The 18,281-nt window shown below is 46.1% G+C and overlaps 1 protein-coding gene and 1 pseudogene across 2 annotated transcripts; one reads left to right on the forward strand and one right to left on the reverse strand.

Moving 5' to 3' along the window:
- Positions 1 to 415: 415 nt before the first annotated feature.
- Positions 416 to 16,477, reverse strand: LOC144488767 (uncharacterized). The gene is made up of 2 exons (XM_078206866.1): positions 16,356 to 16,477; positions 416 to 2,481 (listed from the first exon to the last, which is right to left on the reverse strand). The coding sequence occupies exon 2, from the start codon at positions 2,120 to 2,122 to the stop codon at positions 1,376 to 1,378; it is 747 nt and encodes a 248-aa protein (XP_078062992.1). The 5' UTR covers positions 2,123 to 2,481; positions 16,356 to 16,477; the 3' UTR covers positions 416 to 1,375.
- Positions 4,982 to 11,054, forward strand: LOC144488764 (uncharacterized; annotated as a pseudogene). Its single transcript, XR_013496652.1, has 2 exons — positions 4,982 to 5,112; positions 6,733 to 11,054. The product of XR_013496652.1 is annotated as an uncharacterized LOC144488764 (transcript).
- Positions 16,478 to 18,281: the final 1,804 nt, after the last annotated feature.

An 18,281-nucleotide genomic window follows, 5' to 3' on the forward strand; every position in this document is an offset into this window, starting at 1 on the left:
CAAGTTATCCATGGTTTCGGAGCCATCACTTCATGTCCTGGTCTGAAAAGGATAGAGAGAAATCTGTTCATAAGATCTTGGAGCAGAATTAGGCCATTCGGCCCATCGAATCATTCGATCATGGCTGATATGCTCCTCATCCCTAGTTCCTGCTTCTCCCCATAACATTTCATAAGTTCATACATTCAATTGTTAAAGCTGAGCTTTCTCCTTTTACTGTTAATCGATACTTTCCTTTTTTATCTTTCTAACTTGTTACATTTTTAATGGTTAATAAACTTCCTGAATTCACCATTTAAAGTATTCTTTCGAGCCACATGGTTAAGTCACTGGAACCTGGTGTGATTTACAGTTATGGAGTTATTGTAAACAAGAGAATCTCATAAGTCTTAGTTCAAATAAATCACCATTCTCACAAATGGAATGCTATCCTTTATTACGAGAGAAATTGAACATTGAAGTAAAGATGTTCTGCTTCAGTTATACAGGGCGTTGCTGAAACTGCATCTTGAACACCGGGTGCAGTTTTGTCTCCAATTAAACAAAGGATCGTAGGATCCCTGCAGTACAGACAGAGGCCGTTCTGTCCATTGAGTCTGTACCAAACAGCATCCCACCCAGGCCCTATTCCCATAACCCCACACATTTACCCTGCTAATCCCCCTGACACAAGAGTCAATTTAGCATAGCCAATCCACCTAACCCGCACATCTTTGGACTGTGGGAGGAAACCGGAGCACCCGGATGAAACCCACACAGACATGGGGAGAACGTGCAAACTCCACACAGACAGTGACCCAGGCTGGAATTGAACCTGGGTCCCTGGTGTTATGATGCAGCAGTGCTAACCACTGTGCTGCCGTGCTGTCCCATTTTATAAATACCATGGAAGCAGTTCAGAGGAGGTTTCCTAGATCGATTCCCAATCCAGCAGTGTGAAATGTTAACTCTGTTTCTCTCTCCACAGATGCTGCCAGACCTGCTGCGTTTTTCCAGTTCTTTCTGTATTTATTTCAGATCTACCTGTAGTGGGGGGAAAAACACTATTTACTATCCAGGATAAAATAAATGTCCTTCATCAGCTTTTGTGGATCATTTCAGTGGAAATGTGCTCTCCCAGGCTCAAAGAGCATCAGCCCACTGGAAGCAAAGTCGAGCGATCGGCCAGTCCAGCAGAAAGAATCTCTCCTACCCTTCCACTTCACCAACTATAAGAATAAACATGGTTCAGTCCTGAATGTGATTAATGGCAGGAATAACAGCAGAATCCAACCCGTCATCACTTGTGAACTTGCTGGCGTCTCCGCAGGCTGGATGACTGAGTGAATCCCTTCCCACACGCACAGCAAGTGAACGGTCTCTCCCCAGTGTGAACTCACTGGTGTTGCCGCAGGTGGGATGATGTTCTAAATCTCTTTGTGCAGTGAGAGCAGCTGAACGGTCTCTCCTCAGTGTGAATGCGCTGGTGAATCATCAGTTCCCGAGAGCTTTTGAAACCACTTCCACAGTCAGAACATTTAAAGGGTCTCTCATTGGTGTGAGTGAGATTGTGGTTCAGCAGGCTGGATGACTGAGTGAATCCCTTCCCACACACAGAGCAGGTGAACGGTCTCTCCCCAGTGTGAATTCGCTGGTGTATCCGCAGGTGGGATGATGTTCTAAATCTCTTTGAGCAGTGAGAGCAGCTGAATGGTCTCTCCCCAGTGTGAATGCGCTGGTGAATCATCAGTTCCCGAGAGCTTTTGAAATCACGCCCACAGTCAGAGCATTTAAAGGGTCTCTCATTGCTGTGAGTGACTTTGTGTTTTGACAGATTGGATAACTGCATAAATCCTTTCCCACACACCAAGCAGATGAATGGTCTCTCTCCAGTGTGAACGCGCTGGTGTTTCTGCAGATCGGGTAAATGAGCGAATCCGTTCCCACACTCAAAGCACATGAACGCTCTTTCTCCAGTGTGAACCAGCCGATGTCGCTGCAGATGATATAACCGAGTGAATCTCTGCCCACACACAGAGCAGATGAATGGCCTCTCCCCAGTGTGAATACGTCGATGAATTTCCAGGTCACAGGGGGCTCTGTATCTCTTCCCACAGTCCCCACATTTCCACGGTTTCTCCATGGTGCGGGTGTCCTTGTGACTCTCCAGGTTAAACAATCAGTTAAATCTCACACAGAATGTGGGTACAGTCTCTCCCTGCTGTGAATGCTGCGATGTATTTTCAGGCTGTGTAACTGGTTAAAGCTCTTTCCACACTCAGTTCACTGGAACACTCTCACTCGGGTGTATCTGTGCCTTGGTACTTTTCCAGTCACATTGATATTAAAGGCCCGTTGATGCAGACAGAACAGGGAAACATTTCTCCTTCTAGATTCAAAGGCCGATAATATTCAGGTCCGGATGAATTGAGTGAGGGTGTCGGATGCTGATGTGATGTTTGTTTCAAGATTTTGGTCTGTCAATCCTCACCTCCTCATATCCTGAAACGAGTTTGAAAAATTCATCAATGTCAGCACAGGATAGAAATTCAGAACAGACAATTCCAGTTTCTATGGAACATTCTTCCTCTCTCATTCCCCAAAAGCTGTAAATCTCCATCCCACACACTCTCCCTCCATTCTCACTCTGCTGTATCTAATATTCACCCTCCCAATTCTCCTGAAGGTGCTGATTGAGGCTGATTGACAGATCCATGCTCACTGCTTCCTGCCCTGGACACAGAGAGCTGGAAATCTCCATGCAGGCTGCCAGACAGATATATGTCTATCTGACTGGACTAACAATGTGTGGAATGTACAGACTGGATTCACTTCCTTTCCCTTCAGTTGCTGCAAGTCCCCAATTTTCCCCAGAATGAGAAAATAAATGGAAAGGGGGAGAAAAGAAAGTGTTTTACTCACAGATGTTGGCCTCTTTTAAGGTAAAAGAAGTGGCTTTGCCTTGTTCGGGAATCGAACCCAGGCCTCCCGCATGACAGGCAAGAATTCTACCACTGAACCACCAATGCACAGGGCAGAGAAAACTGCTCAGTTCTTTCAACCAGTGCTTTCACATGCAAAGAAATGTTGATGATTTGCAGCAGCAAATTCAATGCTGCTAACACACACAACAACACTGTTGGTTTCTTTTTGTTTATTACAAATACGTTAATACAAAACAATTACAAATACACAAAGAACAAATGTGAAAAAAATACATTACCAATGGCTAAACGCCATCCATTTATCAGTTACTACCTTCCATTTCGGAAGGGTTCATCGTCAATTACAGTTTTCCAGGGCATTGCCCTCAAAATACACCTCCATTTACAAATCATAATCTACAAATCTACAAACATTAACACAACACTACAACTGTACACAACAAAAAAAATAAACACTGAAGCATAAGGGCACCGTCCCCTGGGTTTGTCCACCTGCCGGGGGATGCAACCCTCCAGTGGTACTCACATCCGGGGGTTACACCTTACGGATGTTCAGCCGGAGGGGGGAAATGGGGGAAACCACCCCGCCTACTCAATCCGGAATCCCTTCCGGAATTTCAGCCGGGGCGGTGGGAGAGTCTCTCCAGGGTACTCAGTTCAGGCCTGCCTTCCCAATTTTTCTCCCGGAGAATAAAAATCCCTCTGGTGTTACTATGTCCGGGGCTTCACCACCCAGAACTTTCCCCAAGTGGATGTCACACCCCCCGGGGGTGACTTTATCCAGGGGGGGGGATGCCCCCCAGGCCACAAATAACGCAAGAAAATAGACGGGGGCCGGAACAAACCACCAACTACCATAACAGGAAAACCACATATTACAATAACAAACAATCCATGAACAACCATACAATTGTGAAACATTTCGGAGACATCGCCTTCCAGAGCTTCGCCCATCAACATTCCACCGTCCGAAGTCGACAACGCTCAACTACAGTCCTCCAAAGTCCACCACTCCGGGCCAGATCTTCCAAAATCACACTCACTGGGGCTGCACCGTCTGGGGTCACACCTTCCGCGGCTGAACCTTCCGAAACCATAGTTCCCAAATGGCTCCTCCCTGGCTTGGGCCCTCCGAGACTGCATCCACCCGGGCCACGCCTTTCAAGGCACAGGAATCCCAGCGAGAGCAGCATTCAACAAGCCCCAGCCGAAACAAAAAGTTCTTGCACAAGTCACGAACCCAAGCACTTGGAACAGAAACTTCACGCCGACCAAGGCGTTCCTCCCAGCGGCCACATTTCCAAAAGCTCACCGCAAGGCGCGCATTAAGCCCGCCTTGAACTCCTTATCCTCTGCCCGCCCCCTGCCTGGAGCACACCATACTGGCCAACACGCAAAGCGAACGGCCAATATGGTGGACTGGCTGGACAATCCAATCTTTCCCACTCACAGAGGTTGGAGACAGGAGGAAGATTGAATCTATCTGAAGCTCAATCTTTGTTCAGAGAGAGGAGGAGGATGAGCAGCAGTTTGTTGGACAAACAATGGAGGAACATTCGTGCAGCCATTGACACAAGGCCCGGACTCTGACTGGCTGGAGGACCAGGGCTGATCCGGTCCTCCACGCATTGCCATTGGTCAATCTGCCGCATGTAGACAATAAGGGGCGGAACCCGAGCCCACGTGGGGGTGGGCGGGGCTTTGACCGCCAGCCGCACTGAGCTGGTGTCCAATCCGCAGTGTGCTGCTTCTGTAACCAGTGATATTGCTGCCAATGGGACACTGCGTGCTGGGAACGCCCCTCTGAGTCATTGTGACGACTCAATCCAACAGCAATCACTCTGCTCCGCGCCAACATCCTTGGATCCCAGTGCGCAGGCCCGGACGCCCGGACATGGGAGCCCCGACCCCACCCTTTGTACCCCCCTCCCCCGGCACCTCCTCGAGCCAAGGTTTCCAGGCACCCGGCCCTGAGGGAGAGGGGAAACTGCGCATGTGCAGGGGAGAGCCCGCCCCCTGACCTTCACGCTGAGGTGTTGACCAATGGGAAGAATTGGAGGACCGGAAGGACTCTGGTCCTCCAGCCAATCACAGGACGGGCTTTGTGTGAAAGAAGATTGCGCTTCAGACTGACTGAAACTTCCTCCTGTTTGTTTATTTGGTTTGACCTTAAAAGAGGCCAACATCTGTGAGTAAAACACTTTCTTTTCTCCCCCTTTCCATTTCTTTTCTCATTCTGGGGGAAATTGGGGACTTGCAGCAACTGATCACAAGAAATAGAAGCAGGAGAGGCCACCAGGCCCTTCAAGCGACCCTGCCATTCAGAACAATCCTGGCTGATCGATGCCGGCCTCCTTTTGTGAGCCATTTCCCCATCGCCCTCTATTCCTCAATCTATCAAATATTTATCCACCTCCATTTTAAATATTTCTAATGATTCAGCCTCTACCATCCTTTGGAGCAGAGAATTCCAGAGATTCACCACCCTCAGCGAGAAGAAATTTCTCCGCACCTCAGTTTTAAATAACTGGCCCTTTAACTTCATAGAAACATAGAAACCCTACAGTACAGAAAGAGGCTATTTGGCCCATCGAGTCTGCACCGACCACAATCCCACCCAGGCCCTACCCCCATATCCCTACATATTTACCCGCTAATCCCTCTAATCTACGCATCCCAGGACACTAAGGGGCAATTTTAGCATGGCCAATCAACCTAACCTGCACATCTTTGGACTGTGGGAGGAAACCGGAGCACCCGGAGGAAACCCACGCAGACACGAGGAGAATGTGCAAACTCCACACAGACAGTGACCCAAGCCGGGAATTGAACCCAGGTCCCTGGAGCTGTGAAGCAGCAGTGCTAACCACTGTGCTACCATGCCGCCCCTTGTAGCGTGTTCTCTTCCTCTCGTGAAAATATCTCACCATCTACTCTATCAAGCTCCCTCAGGATCTTATACAGATTTACAGATGCACCATAGCAAGCATTCTTTCTGGTTGTATCACAGTTTTAATGTGGCTCCTGCTCTGCCCAAGACCGCAAGGAACTACAAAATGTCGTGAATGTAGCCCAATCCATCACGCAAACCAGGGCCCCCCATCCATTGACTCTGTCTACACTTCCCACTGCCTTGGCGAAGCAGCCAGCATAATCAAGGACCCCACACACCCCGGACATTCTCTCTTCCACCTTCTTCCGTCGGGAAAAAGATACAAAAGTCTGAGGGCATCTACCATAAAAAGGCATTTCATAGAAACCCTACAGTGCAGAAAGGGGCCTGCTGCTGTCAGACTTTTGAATGGACTTACCTTGCATTAAGTTGCTCTTTCTCTACACCCGAGCTATGACTGTAACACTACATTCTGCACTCTCTTGCTTCCTTCTCTATGAATGGTATGCTTTGTCTGTATAGTGCGCAAGAAACAATACTTTTCACTGTTTGTTAATACGTGCGACAATAATGAATCAAATCAAATTATATGTTTGAATAAAGTCATCCTCACTCTTCTAAACTCCAAGGAACACAGACCCAGACTATTTAGTCTCTCGAGACAGGACAACTCTATTTGTTCTGACCTCGCTGTCCAGGACAGGAAGCAGTGAGCATGGATCTGTCATTCATCCTGAATCAGCACCATCAGGAGTGTTGGGTGGCTGAATGTTAGATCCGGCAGCGTGAGAATGGAGGGACAATGTGTGGGATGGAGATTTACAGATTTTCATTAATGACAGAGGAAAGGATGTTCCCATAGAAGCGAGAATTGTCTGTTCTGACTGTGATGTTTTTTGTAAATTGTTTTTAAAGGATATCAGAAGAGGAGGAATCACAGACAGAAATCTCAAATGTCACATCTCGATCTGACAGAGTCACGATCTGTCGGCTTTAAAAGATTTCAAACATCAGTGTGATTGGAAAAGCACCGAGACACACACACACCTGAGTGAGAGTGTTCCAGTGAACTGACTGTGGAAAGAGCTTGAACCAGTGACACAGCCTGAAGAGATATCACACCATTCACAAAAAAGAGCAACTGTACCTGTGTTCTGTGTGTGGATGAAGCTGCAACTGATCGTCCAACCTGGAGAGACACAAGGACACCAGCACCATGGAGAAACCATGGAAATGTGGGGACTGTGGGAAGGAATTCAGGTTTTCGTCACAACTGGAAATCCATCAGCGCATTCACACTGGGGAGAAGCCATTCACCTGCTCTCAGTGTGGGAAGGGATTCACTCAGTCATCCCACCTGCTGACACACCAGCGAGTTCACACTGGAGAGAGGCCATTCACCTGCTCTCAGTGTGGGAAGGGATTCACTCGGCTATCCTTCCTACAGTGCCACAAGAGAGTTCACACTGGAGAGAGACCATTCATCTGCTCTCAGTGTGGGAAGGGATTCACTCAGTCATCCCACCTGCAGACACACCAGCGAGTTCACACTGGAGAGAGGCCATTCACGTGCGCTGAGTGTGGGGAGGGATTCACTCGGCTATCCTTCCTACAGTCCCACAAGCGAGTTCACACCGGGGAGAAACCGTTCACCTGTTCTCAGTGTGGGGAGGGATTCACTCAGTCATCCCACCTGCGGATACACCAGCAAGTTCACACCGGGGAAAAACCGTTCACCTGCTCTCAGTGTGGGGAGGGATTCACTCAGTCATCCCACCTGCGGATACACCAGCAAGTTCACACCGGGGAAAAACCGTTCACCTGCTCTCAGTGTGGGGAGGGATTCACTCAGTCATCCTCCCTGCTGATACACCAGCGAGTTCACACCGGGGAGAAACCGTTCACCTGCTCTCAGTGTGGAAAGGGATTCAGTTATTCATCCCACCTGCGGGTACACCAGCGAGTTCACACTGGGGAGAGGCCATTCACCTGCCCTCAATGTGGGAAGCGGTTCAGTGATTCATCCCATCTGCGGAGACACCGACGAGTTCACAGCGGGGAGAGGCCGTTCACCTGCTCTGTGTGTGGGAAGGGATTCACTGATCCATCAACCCTGCAGAGACACCAGCAAGTTCATACTGGGCAGAAGCCATTTATCTGCTCCAAGTGTGGGAAGAGATTCCCTCTCTCATCCCAGCTGCTGACACACCAGAGAGTTCACACTGGGTAGAGGCCATTCACCTGCTCCGTGTGTGGGAAGGGATTCACCATGTCAGCCAATCTATTGAGACATCAGCGGGTTCACACTGGGGAGAGGCCATTCACCTGCTCTCAGTGTGGGAAGGGATTCAGTGATTCATCCGCTCTGCAAATACACCAGCGCATTCACACTGGGGAGAGGCCATTCACCTGCTTTCAATGTGGGAAGGGATTCAGTCAGTTATCCAACCTGCAGATACACCAGCGAATCCACACTGGGGAGAGACCATTCACCTGCTCTCACTGTGGGAAGGTCTTCTCTTGGCTTTTCAAACTGCAGACACACCAGCAAATCCACACTGGAGAGAAACCGTTCACCTGCTCTCAATGTGGGAAGATATTCAGTGATTCATCCTCCCTGCAGAAACACTGGCGAGTTCACACAGAGTAGGGGTCGTTCACCTGCTCTCAACGTGGGAATGGAATTGCTTACTCATTCCATCTGCTGAGACACCAGCGAGTTCACAAGTGATTCCAGGGTTTGGATTCTGCTGTTATTGTTTCTGCTCTCACTTATGTCCAGGACTGCATTTTGTTCATTCTCTCAGTTGGTCAACGGGGAGAGTCAGAGGGTTTCTTTCTGCTGGACTGGCCGGACTCACGGCTTTGCCTCCAGTGGGCTGATGATCTTTGAGCCTGGGAGAGCACATTTCTTGTCTTCAAATTTCACAAGGATCACAAGAGTGAAGCACGTTTGTCAGTTCAAAGATATTTCATTCGTAATTCTGTTTGGAACCCCACTGAAGTATGTGACATTGCCATGGAGATGGGCTGTGGTACTTATATGGTTCTTTTGTTTAATTTATCGGGATGTTTCTCACAGAAGAAAACTAATATATGAGATCCTGTATCTGAGATGGATTGGGAAACTGCATCAAAAGGTATAATAGGAGACAGGTAATAGCTAATATTTCAGGGATTATTATATGTTGATGAGAGGGTCAGTTAGCTCAGTTGGCTGGATGGCTTGTTTGTGGTGTGGAGTGGTACCAACAGTGCAGGTTCAACTCCCGTACTGGCTGAGGTTACACACAAATGCCCCACCTTCTCAACCTTGTCCCTCATTTGATGTGTGGTGACCCTCAGGTTAAACCACCACCGGTCAGCTCTCTCTCAAAGCGGAGATCAGTCTGTGGTCCTCTGGGACTTTGACCACTTTCATTTCACATATATATAACAAATATAGATTCCTTTAAGGAACAAAAATCCAATGGGAAAAGTGAAGCAACTATGGCTTACAAGAAAAGTTAAAGATTCAATTAGATCCGTGGAAGAGACTCAAAGTGGCCAAAATATTCATAAGGCCAAGGATTGGGAACTTGTTTTAGAATTCAACAAAGAAGGACCAAGAAACTGATAAAGAAAGAGAAAATTGAATATGAGTGCAAACGAGCGAAACATAAAAACTGATTGAAAAAGCTCCTATCGGTATGTGAAAAGGAAAAGATTCACAAAGACAAATGTGGGTCCATTCCAGGCGGACACAGGAGAGTTTATAATAGGAAATAGGAAAATGGCAGAGAAACCAAACAATGTGTCTGTGGAGATAGTGGATACACTGGTGGTCATCTTTCCAAATTCTATAGATTCTGGAATGGTTGCTGCAGATTGGAAGATGGAAAATGTAACCCCACTGTTTAAGGGGAGAGAGAGAAAATGGGAACCACAGACCTGTTAGCCTTAAACTGTTTTCCCTCAGTAGGAGGGAAAATGCTACTATCTATTATAAAGGATACTCTTGGACACCCAGATTCCTCTGAATCTCAGAGCTCTGCAATTTCTCACCATTTAGATAATAAATCTTTTATTCTCTCAGCCAAATTTGACAATTTCACATTTTCCCGCACTATATTCCATTTACCATATCTTTTCCCACTCACTTTTCTGCATCACTTTGTATCTCCTTACCACCTCTTCACGACTTACTCTCCTGCCTATCTTTGTATCATTGGAACATAGGAGCAGGAGCTGGCCATTCAGCCCATCGAGCCTGCTCGACCATTCAATCCAATCAGGGCTGAACATCCACTTCAAGGCCTTTTCCCCCACACTATCCCCATATCCCTTTGTGATATTGGTATTTAGAAATCTATCAATCTCTGCTTTAAAAACACTCAATGACTGAACTTCCACAGCCCTCTGGGGTAGAGAATTTCAAAGATTCACAACCCTCTGAGTGAACCCGAACAGGTGCGGAGTGTGGCAGTGAGGAGATTTTCACAGTAACTTCATTTCAGTGTTAATGTAGGCCTACTTGTGACAGTAATAATGAACTTTTAAAAAATAAATATCTCCCCTGAGACTGGACCTAAGTGGATTCCCCTTTATTTGGAAATTGTGTCTCCTGGTTCTCGACTCCCCAGGGAAAACATCTCATCTGCACCTCCCCTGTCTATCCCTTTAAATATTTTGTAAGTTTCAATGAGATCACCTTTCATTCTTTGAAACACCAGAGAATGCAGACTCGGCAAGCCCAGGCAAGTCGTGGGGATTACAGATAGTGTGACATGGACCCAAGATCCCAGTTGAGGCCGTCCTCGTGTGTGCGGAACTTGGCTATCAGTTTCTGCTCGGAGATTCTGCATTATCGTGTGTCTTGAAGGCCGCCTTGGAGAACGCTTACCCGAAGATCAGAGGCTGAATGCCTGTGAGTGTTCCCCGACAGGAAGAGTACACTCCTGCCTGGTGATTGTCGAGCGGTGTCTTTTCATCCATTGTTGTAGCGTCTGCATGGTCTCAAAATCTCACTAACTGTCCTGGCTTGAGACAATTCACACCTCTTTAACCTGTGCTTAACCCTCTCTCCACTCGCATTGTCTGCACCTGTAAAGACTTGATTACCTGTTAAGACTCACATTCCAACCATTATCTTGTAATTGAGTTTGTGTCTGTATATGCCCTGTTTGTGAACCCAATTCTTCACTCACCTGAGGAAGGGGCTGCGCTCTGAAAGCTTGTGCTACCAAATAAACCTGTTGGACTTTAACCTGGTATTGTGAGACTTAATGATGCCGAGGAAATACGGCATGTCTGCCATGACTCTCACCAACTTTTACAGATGCACCATAGAAAGCATTCAAGTCTGAGATCACGTACCAACCGACTCAAGAACACCTTGTCTGCTGCCATCAGACTCTTGAATGGACCTATCTTGCATTAAGCTGATCTTTCTCTTCACCCTAGCTATGACTTTAACACTATTTACTGCACATTCTCCTTTCCTTCTCCCTGATGTACTCTATGAACAGTATGTTTTTTGTCTGTATGTTGTGAAAGAAACAATACTTTTCACAGTATCCCAATACAGGTGATAATAATAAATCAAATCAAAGACGTTACCACTGAGTCACCTTCTTCCCTAATTGGAGGAGGGCAGGGAGCTCGGAGGTTGTGGGGCTGGTGGAGGTTCCAGAGACTGTCTATCATGGAGAAAGTGGCTGCCTCCATGGAGCTTCAAGCACGGCTCTGACTTGCCTCCAAGCAGGTCATGACCATAAACTGTAAACTTCCAGCCCTTGTCCATTGTTACATCCCGAGGACCAGCTCCCCCTCTCTCTGGCTTTGTGCTGATTGTCGATCCGGCTGGGAGCCACTGGGTGGATGAGTGGGTGAAGGAATGTTCAGTGAACATGAAGGGGGTTGTGTCTGATTCCCCATTTTTGTTCTGTTCACTTTTCCAATATTTATTTATTTTCATTTTTAACCGAAAGATATTCAAGTTGTAACACTGAGATCCAGAGGAGTTTAAATCTGTTAAAATCAATCCCATCCTGTACACAGGAGGACTGGACTGGCCCCAACTTTTTATGGTATCAATAAACACAGATCTTACAAGATGTTTATCGGGGGAATTGTTTTTCTGTGAGACCAGGGACAGTCAAACTCTGTCCCAAAGTTCAGATTAGAGCCTTGAGCCTGGGCTATGGGGCCACACACATGGAGCCCCGTTCCCAGATGTCCTTTCCCAGTTGTCCTTCACCCATGATTTAAATCACTCCACCATTGGTGGCCGTGCCTTCAGCTGCCTGGACCCTAAGCTCTGGAATTTCCTCCCTCAACCTCTCCACCTTTCCACTTCACTTTCCTCCCTAAAGACTCTCCTTATAACCAATCTCTTTGGATCATCTGACGCAATATGTCCTTTTGTTCCTGTGTAACTGCTTAGGATATTTTATGTGAAAAGCACTACATTAATATAAGTTGTTGTTGTAGTTCAGTGAAATCTGATCACTTACTGAGTGAGTGAGTTTGTATAAATGTAGCTCAGATGGACACAGTTTGTTAGAACAGACCTGGGGAGAAGGAAGCTCTGACCTAACCACTGGACCTTTTGTTCCAACTTGCTTTTACACCCTGAAGCTAAATGTTTTCCAGTCACACTGGCTGTCTACAGAATAAATCTGAAATTTTAAACACCCCCCCCCCCCCTCCTTAAATAAGAAAAAAAAACAATATAAATACATTGATATCAACTGCATGGCTATCATTGCAACATTTTTTTATTCATTTGTGGGATATGGTCGTCGTTGGCTGGCCAGCATTTATTGCCCATCCCTAGTTGCCCTTGGTGGGCATTTAAGAAACAACCACATTGCTGTGGCTTTGGTGTCACATGTAGGCCAGACCAGGTAAGGACGGCAGATTTCCTTCCCTAAAGGACATTAGTGAACATACATGCAGATATAGGAATTAGGAGGAGTCAGCTACTTGGCCCCTTGAGTCTGGCCTACCATTCAATAAGATAATGTCTGATCTGATTGTAACCTCAACTCCATATACCCACCCACCCCGATAAATTTTCACCCCCTTATTTATTGTTACGATCCTTGACCAGACCCCGGGATGTGAGGGGAGATCCAGTTAGGGACAATAAACACTTTGATTGAAATAATGGTTGCGATTCAAGACACTTGACAAGTGGCACGGTGGCACAGTGGTCAGCACTGCTGCCTCAGCACCAGGGGCCCCAAGTTCGATTCCCGGCTTGGGTGACTGTCTGTGTGGAGTTTGCGCATTCTCCCTGTGTCTGTGTGGGTTTCCCCCGGGTGCTCCGGTTTTGTCCCACAGCCCAAAGGTGTGCTGGTTAGGTGGATTGGACATGCTAAATTGCCCCTTAGTGTCAGGGGGACTAGCTAGGGTAAATGCATGGGTTATGGGGATAGAGCCTGGGTGAGATTGTGGTCGGTGCAGACTCGATGGGCTGAATGGCCTCCTCTAGGGATTCTATGAGTCTAACAAGTGAATAAAGGCACAAGATTCCACAGATTCTGGAGCAGGACTGGAGGGGGCACTCCGCTCCCTCTCGGTCCTCCAGCCCGCCCCTCATTCACTCTAGTTGGTTGGAGGACCAGCCGCTCCCGCTTGGTCCTCCAGCTGCTCCCTCTCGGCTCTCCAGCCAACCAGCGAATCCTCTCTCTTCATTGTTGTGGAATCATAACCTGGAGCAAAGGCCCAACTGAGAAAAGGTGATTATTTCTGGATATTTAAAATCAGTAATAAAGTCATTAAAGTTGATTTGTTGTTGTGAGCTGCATAATTTGTTGGGATGAGAGTGAAGGAATGGACCAACAGCCTGAGTCACCAGTTTAAGGACAGGAGGAGAGAGAATCAGACTGAATCTGGAGCAATGAGCAGAGAGGGACAGGAGTGTGTGGGACACAGTTACAGATCTGGGGAAGTATATATGGGGGAACTATAAGTATACAAAGAGGAAGAGAATAGCTAAAGTAAATGTTGGTCCTTTAGAGGACAATACTGATGATGGGGAACACAGAGATGGCAGAGACACAAACCAATATTTTGCCTCTGTCTTCATGGTAGAGAATCATGAAGATTTTCCAAAAACTATCGTTAATGTAGAGGAACTTGGTACAATAACCATCACTAGGGAGACAGTGTTGAATAAACTAAAAGGATTAAAGGCAGATAAGTCTCTGGGGCCTGATGGCCTGCACCCTCGGGTATTAAAGGAGGTGGCAGCAGAGATAGTGGATGCATTAGTTGTGATATTTTAAAATTCCTTGGTTTCTGGTAAGGTCTCGGTGGATTGGAAACACGCTAATGTGATGCCTTTATTCAAAAAGGGAGAGGGAAAAAAGTAGGAAAGCAAAGGCCAGTTCGCTTGACCTCTGTAGTGAGGAAGTTGCTGGAATCAATCGTTAAGGAGGAGATGAATGAGCATTTGGAACGTCAAAGCTCAATCCATTGTCAGCATGGTTTTATTCAGGGTAAGTCATGTTTGACAAACTTGCTTGAATTCTTTGAGGATATAACCAGCAAGGTGGATAGTGGGGAACCTGTGGATGTGGTATATATAGACTTCCAGAAGTCGTTTGACAAGGTGCCACATAAAAGACCGATCCAGAAGTTGAGATCGCAGGGGATTGGGGGTATTGCACTAGATTGGATTGAGGATTGGCTCACTGACAGAAAGCAGAGGGTCGGGATAAATGGGTCCTTCTCTGGCTGGCAAAATGTAACTAATGGGGTGCTGCAGGGGTCAGTCTTCAGACCTCAACTCGACAATCGATATAAATGATCTGCAACCAGGGACAGAGTGTAACACAGCAAAATTTGCGGATGACACTAAAATAGGTGGGAAAGCAGTCAGTGAAGAGGATATAAAGATTCCACAGATGGATATAGATAGGTTAGGAGAATGGGCAAAAGTTTGGCAGATGGAGTTTAGTGTGGATAGGTGTGAGGTTATCCACTGACAGAAAAAAATGGAAAGGCTAATTATCTAAATGGAAAGCAGATTCAAAATGTGTCCAGGCAGAGGGATCTGGGTGTCTATGTTCATGAATCACAGAAAGTCGGTCTGCAGGTGCAGCATGTCATAAAAAAGGCAAATGGGATGTTGGTATTTATTGTAAAGAATCTGGAGTATAAACAGGTGGGGAGGTGGATTTGAGACCAGGGAGAGATCAGCCATGATCTGATTGAATGGCGGAGCAGCTCGAAGAGCTGAGTTTACCAACTTCTGCTCCTAATTCCTCTGTTCCCTTGAAAGCTTCCACAGAAACTAGAATTGTCTGCTCTGAATTTCTGTCCTCTATTTACACTGATAACTTCTGTAAACTCCTTTTACAGGGGGTGAGAGTGAGAGGAGTTCCAGACAGAAAAGTCAGAACAAACATCATGTCAAAATCTGAGAGTCACTCGATTCATCAGGAGCTGAATATCATTGGTCTTTGAATGTGGAAGGAAAAATGTTTATCTGTTCTGTCTGTGGGAAAAGATTTCATAAATCAATGGGATTGGAAAATCACCGAGACACACACACACCCGAGTGAGAGTGTTCCAGTGAACTGACTGTGGAAAGAGCTTTAAACAGTTACACAGCCTGAAAAAACATCACATTGTTCACAGAGGGGAGAAGCTGTACACGTGTTGTGTGTGTGGACGAGGCTTCAACTGATCATCAACCTGGAGTGACATGATGACACCGACACCACGGAGAAACCGTGGAAATGTGGCGACTGTGGGAAAGCATTCACTTGCCCATCCAAACTGGAAATAGATTGACACACCCACACTGGGGAGAGACCCTTCAACTGCTCCATGTGTGGGAAGGATTTCACTCAGTCATCCAACTTAGCATTACATCAGCGTGTTCACACTGGGGAGAGGCCGTTCAGCTGCTCCGAGTGTGGGAAGGGATTCATTGATTCATCTCAGCTGCTGAAACACCAGTGAGTTCACCAGGGATTGGATTCTGCTGTTATTGCTGCTGTTAATGACAACCAGGCCCTTTCATTCTGACAGCTGGAGTTTGTTTATACTCAGTAACTAGGCTGGAGTTTAATATTCTGGATCTAGAGCTGATTGCGTTCTCTGGGCTGCAGTGTCCCTTTAAGAACCTCTGTCTGCGACCTTTCCCCATAATTCAGCAACTCGCATCAGAAATTAATTTACGAACAGGATTCTGAACTTCTTACTTCAATCCCAAATTGATCTTCGGTACAAACTTTACAATTCAGTGTCTGAGAGGTTCCACTGATTAACATCTCCAATTAAAATGCTGATTAATCCTTGCTGACAATTCTTACTGATCTGCACATTACACACAGTCACACCTCCATTATCCACCAGAAAGAAGGGGAATGGAAATTGGTGGAGAATCGAGAGATCCCAAATGTTACCCCTCCCGTCTGGTACAGAATTCCCCTCAGCCCGGGAGTGGAGACAAGTTCAATCCAAGTAACGGACTGTAAGAAATTGTTATCTAATAACTTTATAAAATTTTCAGAATATTCTGGATTATAGAAGTAGCTCACTCTCTGTCTTATGAAGAAAGCTTCCATCGCAGCTCTGACGAAGGGTCATCCAGACTCAAAACATCGGCTCTATTTTTCTCCCTCCAGATGCTGTCAGACCAGCTGAAATTTTCCAGCATTTTCTGTTTTTGAAACACAGGACAGGCTTGTTATCTCTGCCAAGGACAATGTCGCGAGACCCTGAAACAAGAGATTTATAACCCTGATACAATCGGATCTCATGACCCGTACATAAACCAGCTGCCTGTGTGAAGTTTAAAACAGGCTCTTGAGAGCAAAGGGATTTTGAAGTGATCCGTACTGCCTTCAGCCCAATACCCACACTCTGGTTCACACCAGTAAACCATTCAGAGGAGACTGCAGCCACCAGCTACAGAGACCAGCACTCTCTCTGGGACTGGTAAACCATTTTTACCTGCCAGTTTGTGGGTTTTTCCTGTTTATTTGGCTTCTGCATCATATTCAAACTGTTGCTTCTCAATGAAATACTTCAAATCACTTCTGAGCTCAACACCCTTTTTGGGGAATCTGTGATTTGCGGAGCTAAATCTTACAAGTTCGGAGTGGGATCAGTCTTCGTTAAACATGAATGGAGAAGTTCCTAAGTGAAGCCAGGACTATACAATGGCACTGCCTCATTACAGGGAATGACTGATAGATAATCTGACAGAGAAAGTCTGACAGGCCGGGGCTGAGAGATATCCTGGGGATTGGAGAAGGTGGTGATGGGGATTACGAGTAAATCCTATATAATTGGATTTCTAAACCAGTTCAGAAAGGTGAAATTAAGTTGAAGAGGGTCCAGTATCCGTTAGAAAATATCCACAAGGTGGATGCAGATGAACAGGGAGCTGGAGAATATTTAAAGTCCGTGCATGAAGTTTTGTTTGAACCAGATGTATTGACAACATGTCAATAATTTAAAGTTGTGTGAGATGACCTGCACGGTGGGGAGGATGAATCAAAGTTGATCGTTATCACATTTACTGGAAAAGGTTTTATAGTTATTCTTAATGGCAGCTGAAGGGTTTGTGTTGCTGATTCTGATCATTCAAGTAGGTTTACTATGTTATCCATGGGATGTCATCAAAAAATGAGGAAAACAAGCTCATAGTTTAGAAATAGTGAGGTTAGTAAGAAATTAGTGAGAATTCAGTAAGATATTCCTTTTCAAAAATAGAAAATGGGAAAATCTCAATAAGTCTGACAGCATCTGTGGAGCGAGAATATAGCCAATGTTTTGAGGCAGGGAGTCAGTCAGACTCGAAACATTGGCTCTATTCTCTCTCCACAGATGCTGTCAGAAGTGTTGGAATTTTCCAGCATTTTCTGTTTCTGTTTCAGATTCCAGCGTCTGCAGTATTTTGCTTTTATTTCCTTCTCAAGGTGGGGAGATCTGTAAGGAATCACTGTGTGATAAAATATTTAGCAATGTATTGAATATTATAGGAATATCTCTTTCTTATCAGGAAAGCTTCCTGGGTCGACAAACATAGGACAGTGTCGGCCTATTATATCTGCCAAGGACATGTCACTGGCACAGAACCTGAAACAAGACAAACTTGATGGGGTTCAGGAGTTCTCAAAACCCACATGTAAACCAACTGTCTGAGTAAAGATTAAACAGGATGTCCGAGCAAGTGATGAGCCACAAAATGACTTAATGGACAATGGAAATAGCAGGGATTACCTTGAATATCTGCCCCTGACTGATGGACAATTGAGTGAGTGACAAAAAACTCACAGAAATTTGATTTATATAAAGGGCATTTGAGAGGGAAAAATCACAGACAGCAGAGAGCTTCTCAAAGTGATCCATCCATCCACATTTGTTCCTCTTCATTGGAAGTGTGAGTGAGGTTTGTAGATGTGGCCTAATGTACAAAACAATGAATGATGACACTTCAAACTGGAAAGTTCCACTCA

This window comes from Mustelus asterias, unplaced genomic scaffold (genome assembly GCF_964213995.1).
Source record: "Mustelus asterias unplaced genomic scaffold, sMusAst1.hap1.1 HAP1_SCAFFOLD_1849, whole genome shotgun sequence".
Taxonomy (NCBI): domain Eukaryota; kingdom Metazoa; phylum Chordata; class Chondrichthyes; order Carcharhiniformes; family Triakidae; genus Mustelus; species Mustelus asterias.

Excerpts from the sequence above, each read along its gene's own strand:
- LOC144488767 (XM_078206866.1), bottom strand. The coding sequence starts at position 2,122 with ATGGAGAAACCGTGGAAATGTGGGGACTGTGGGAAGAGATACAGAGCC.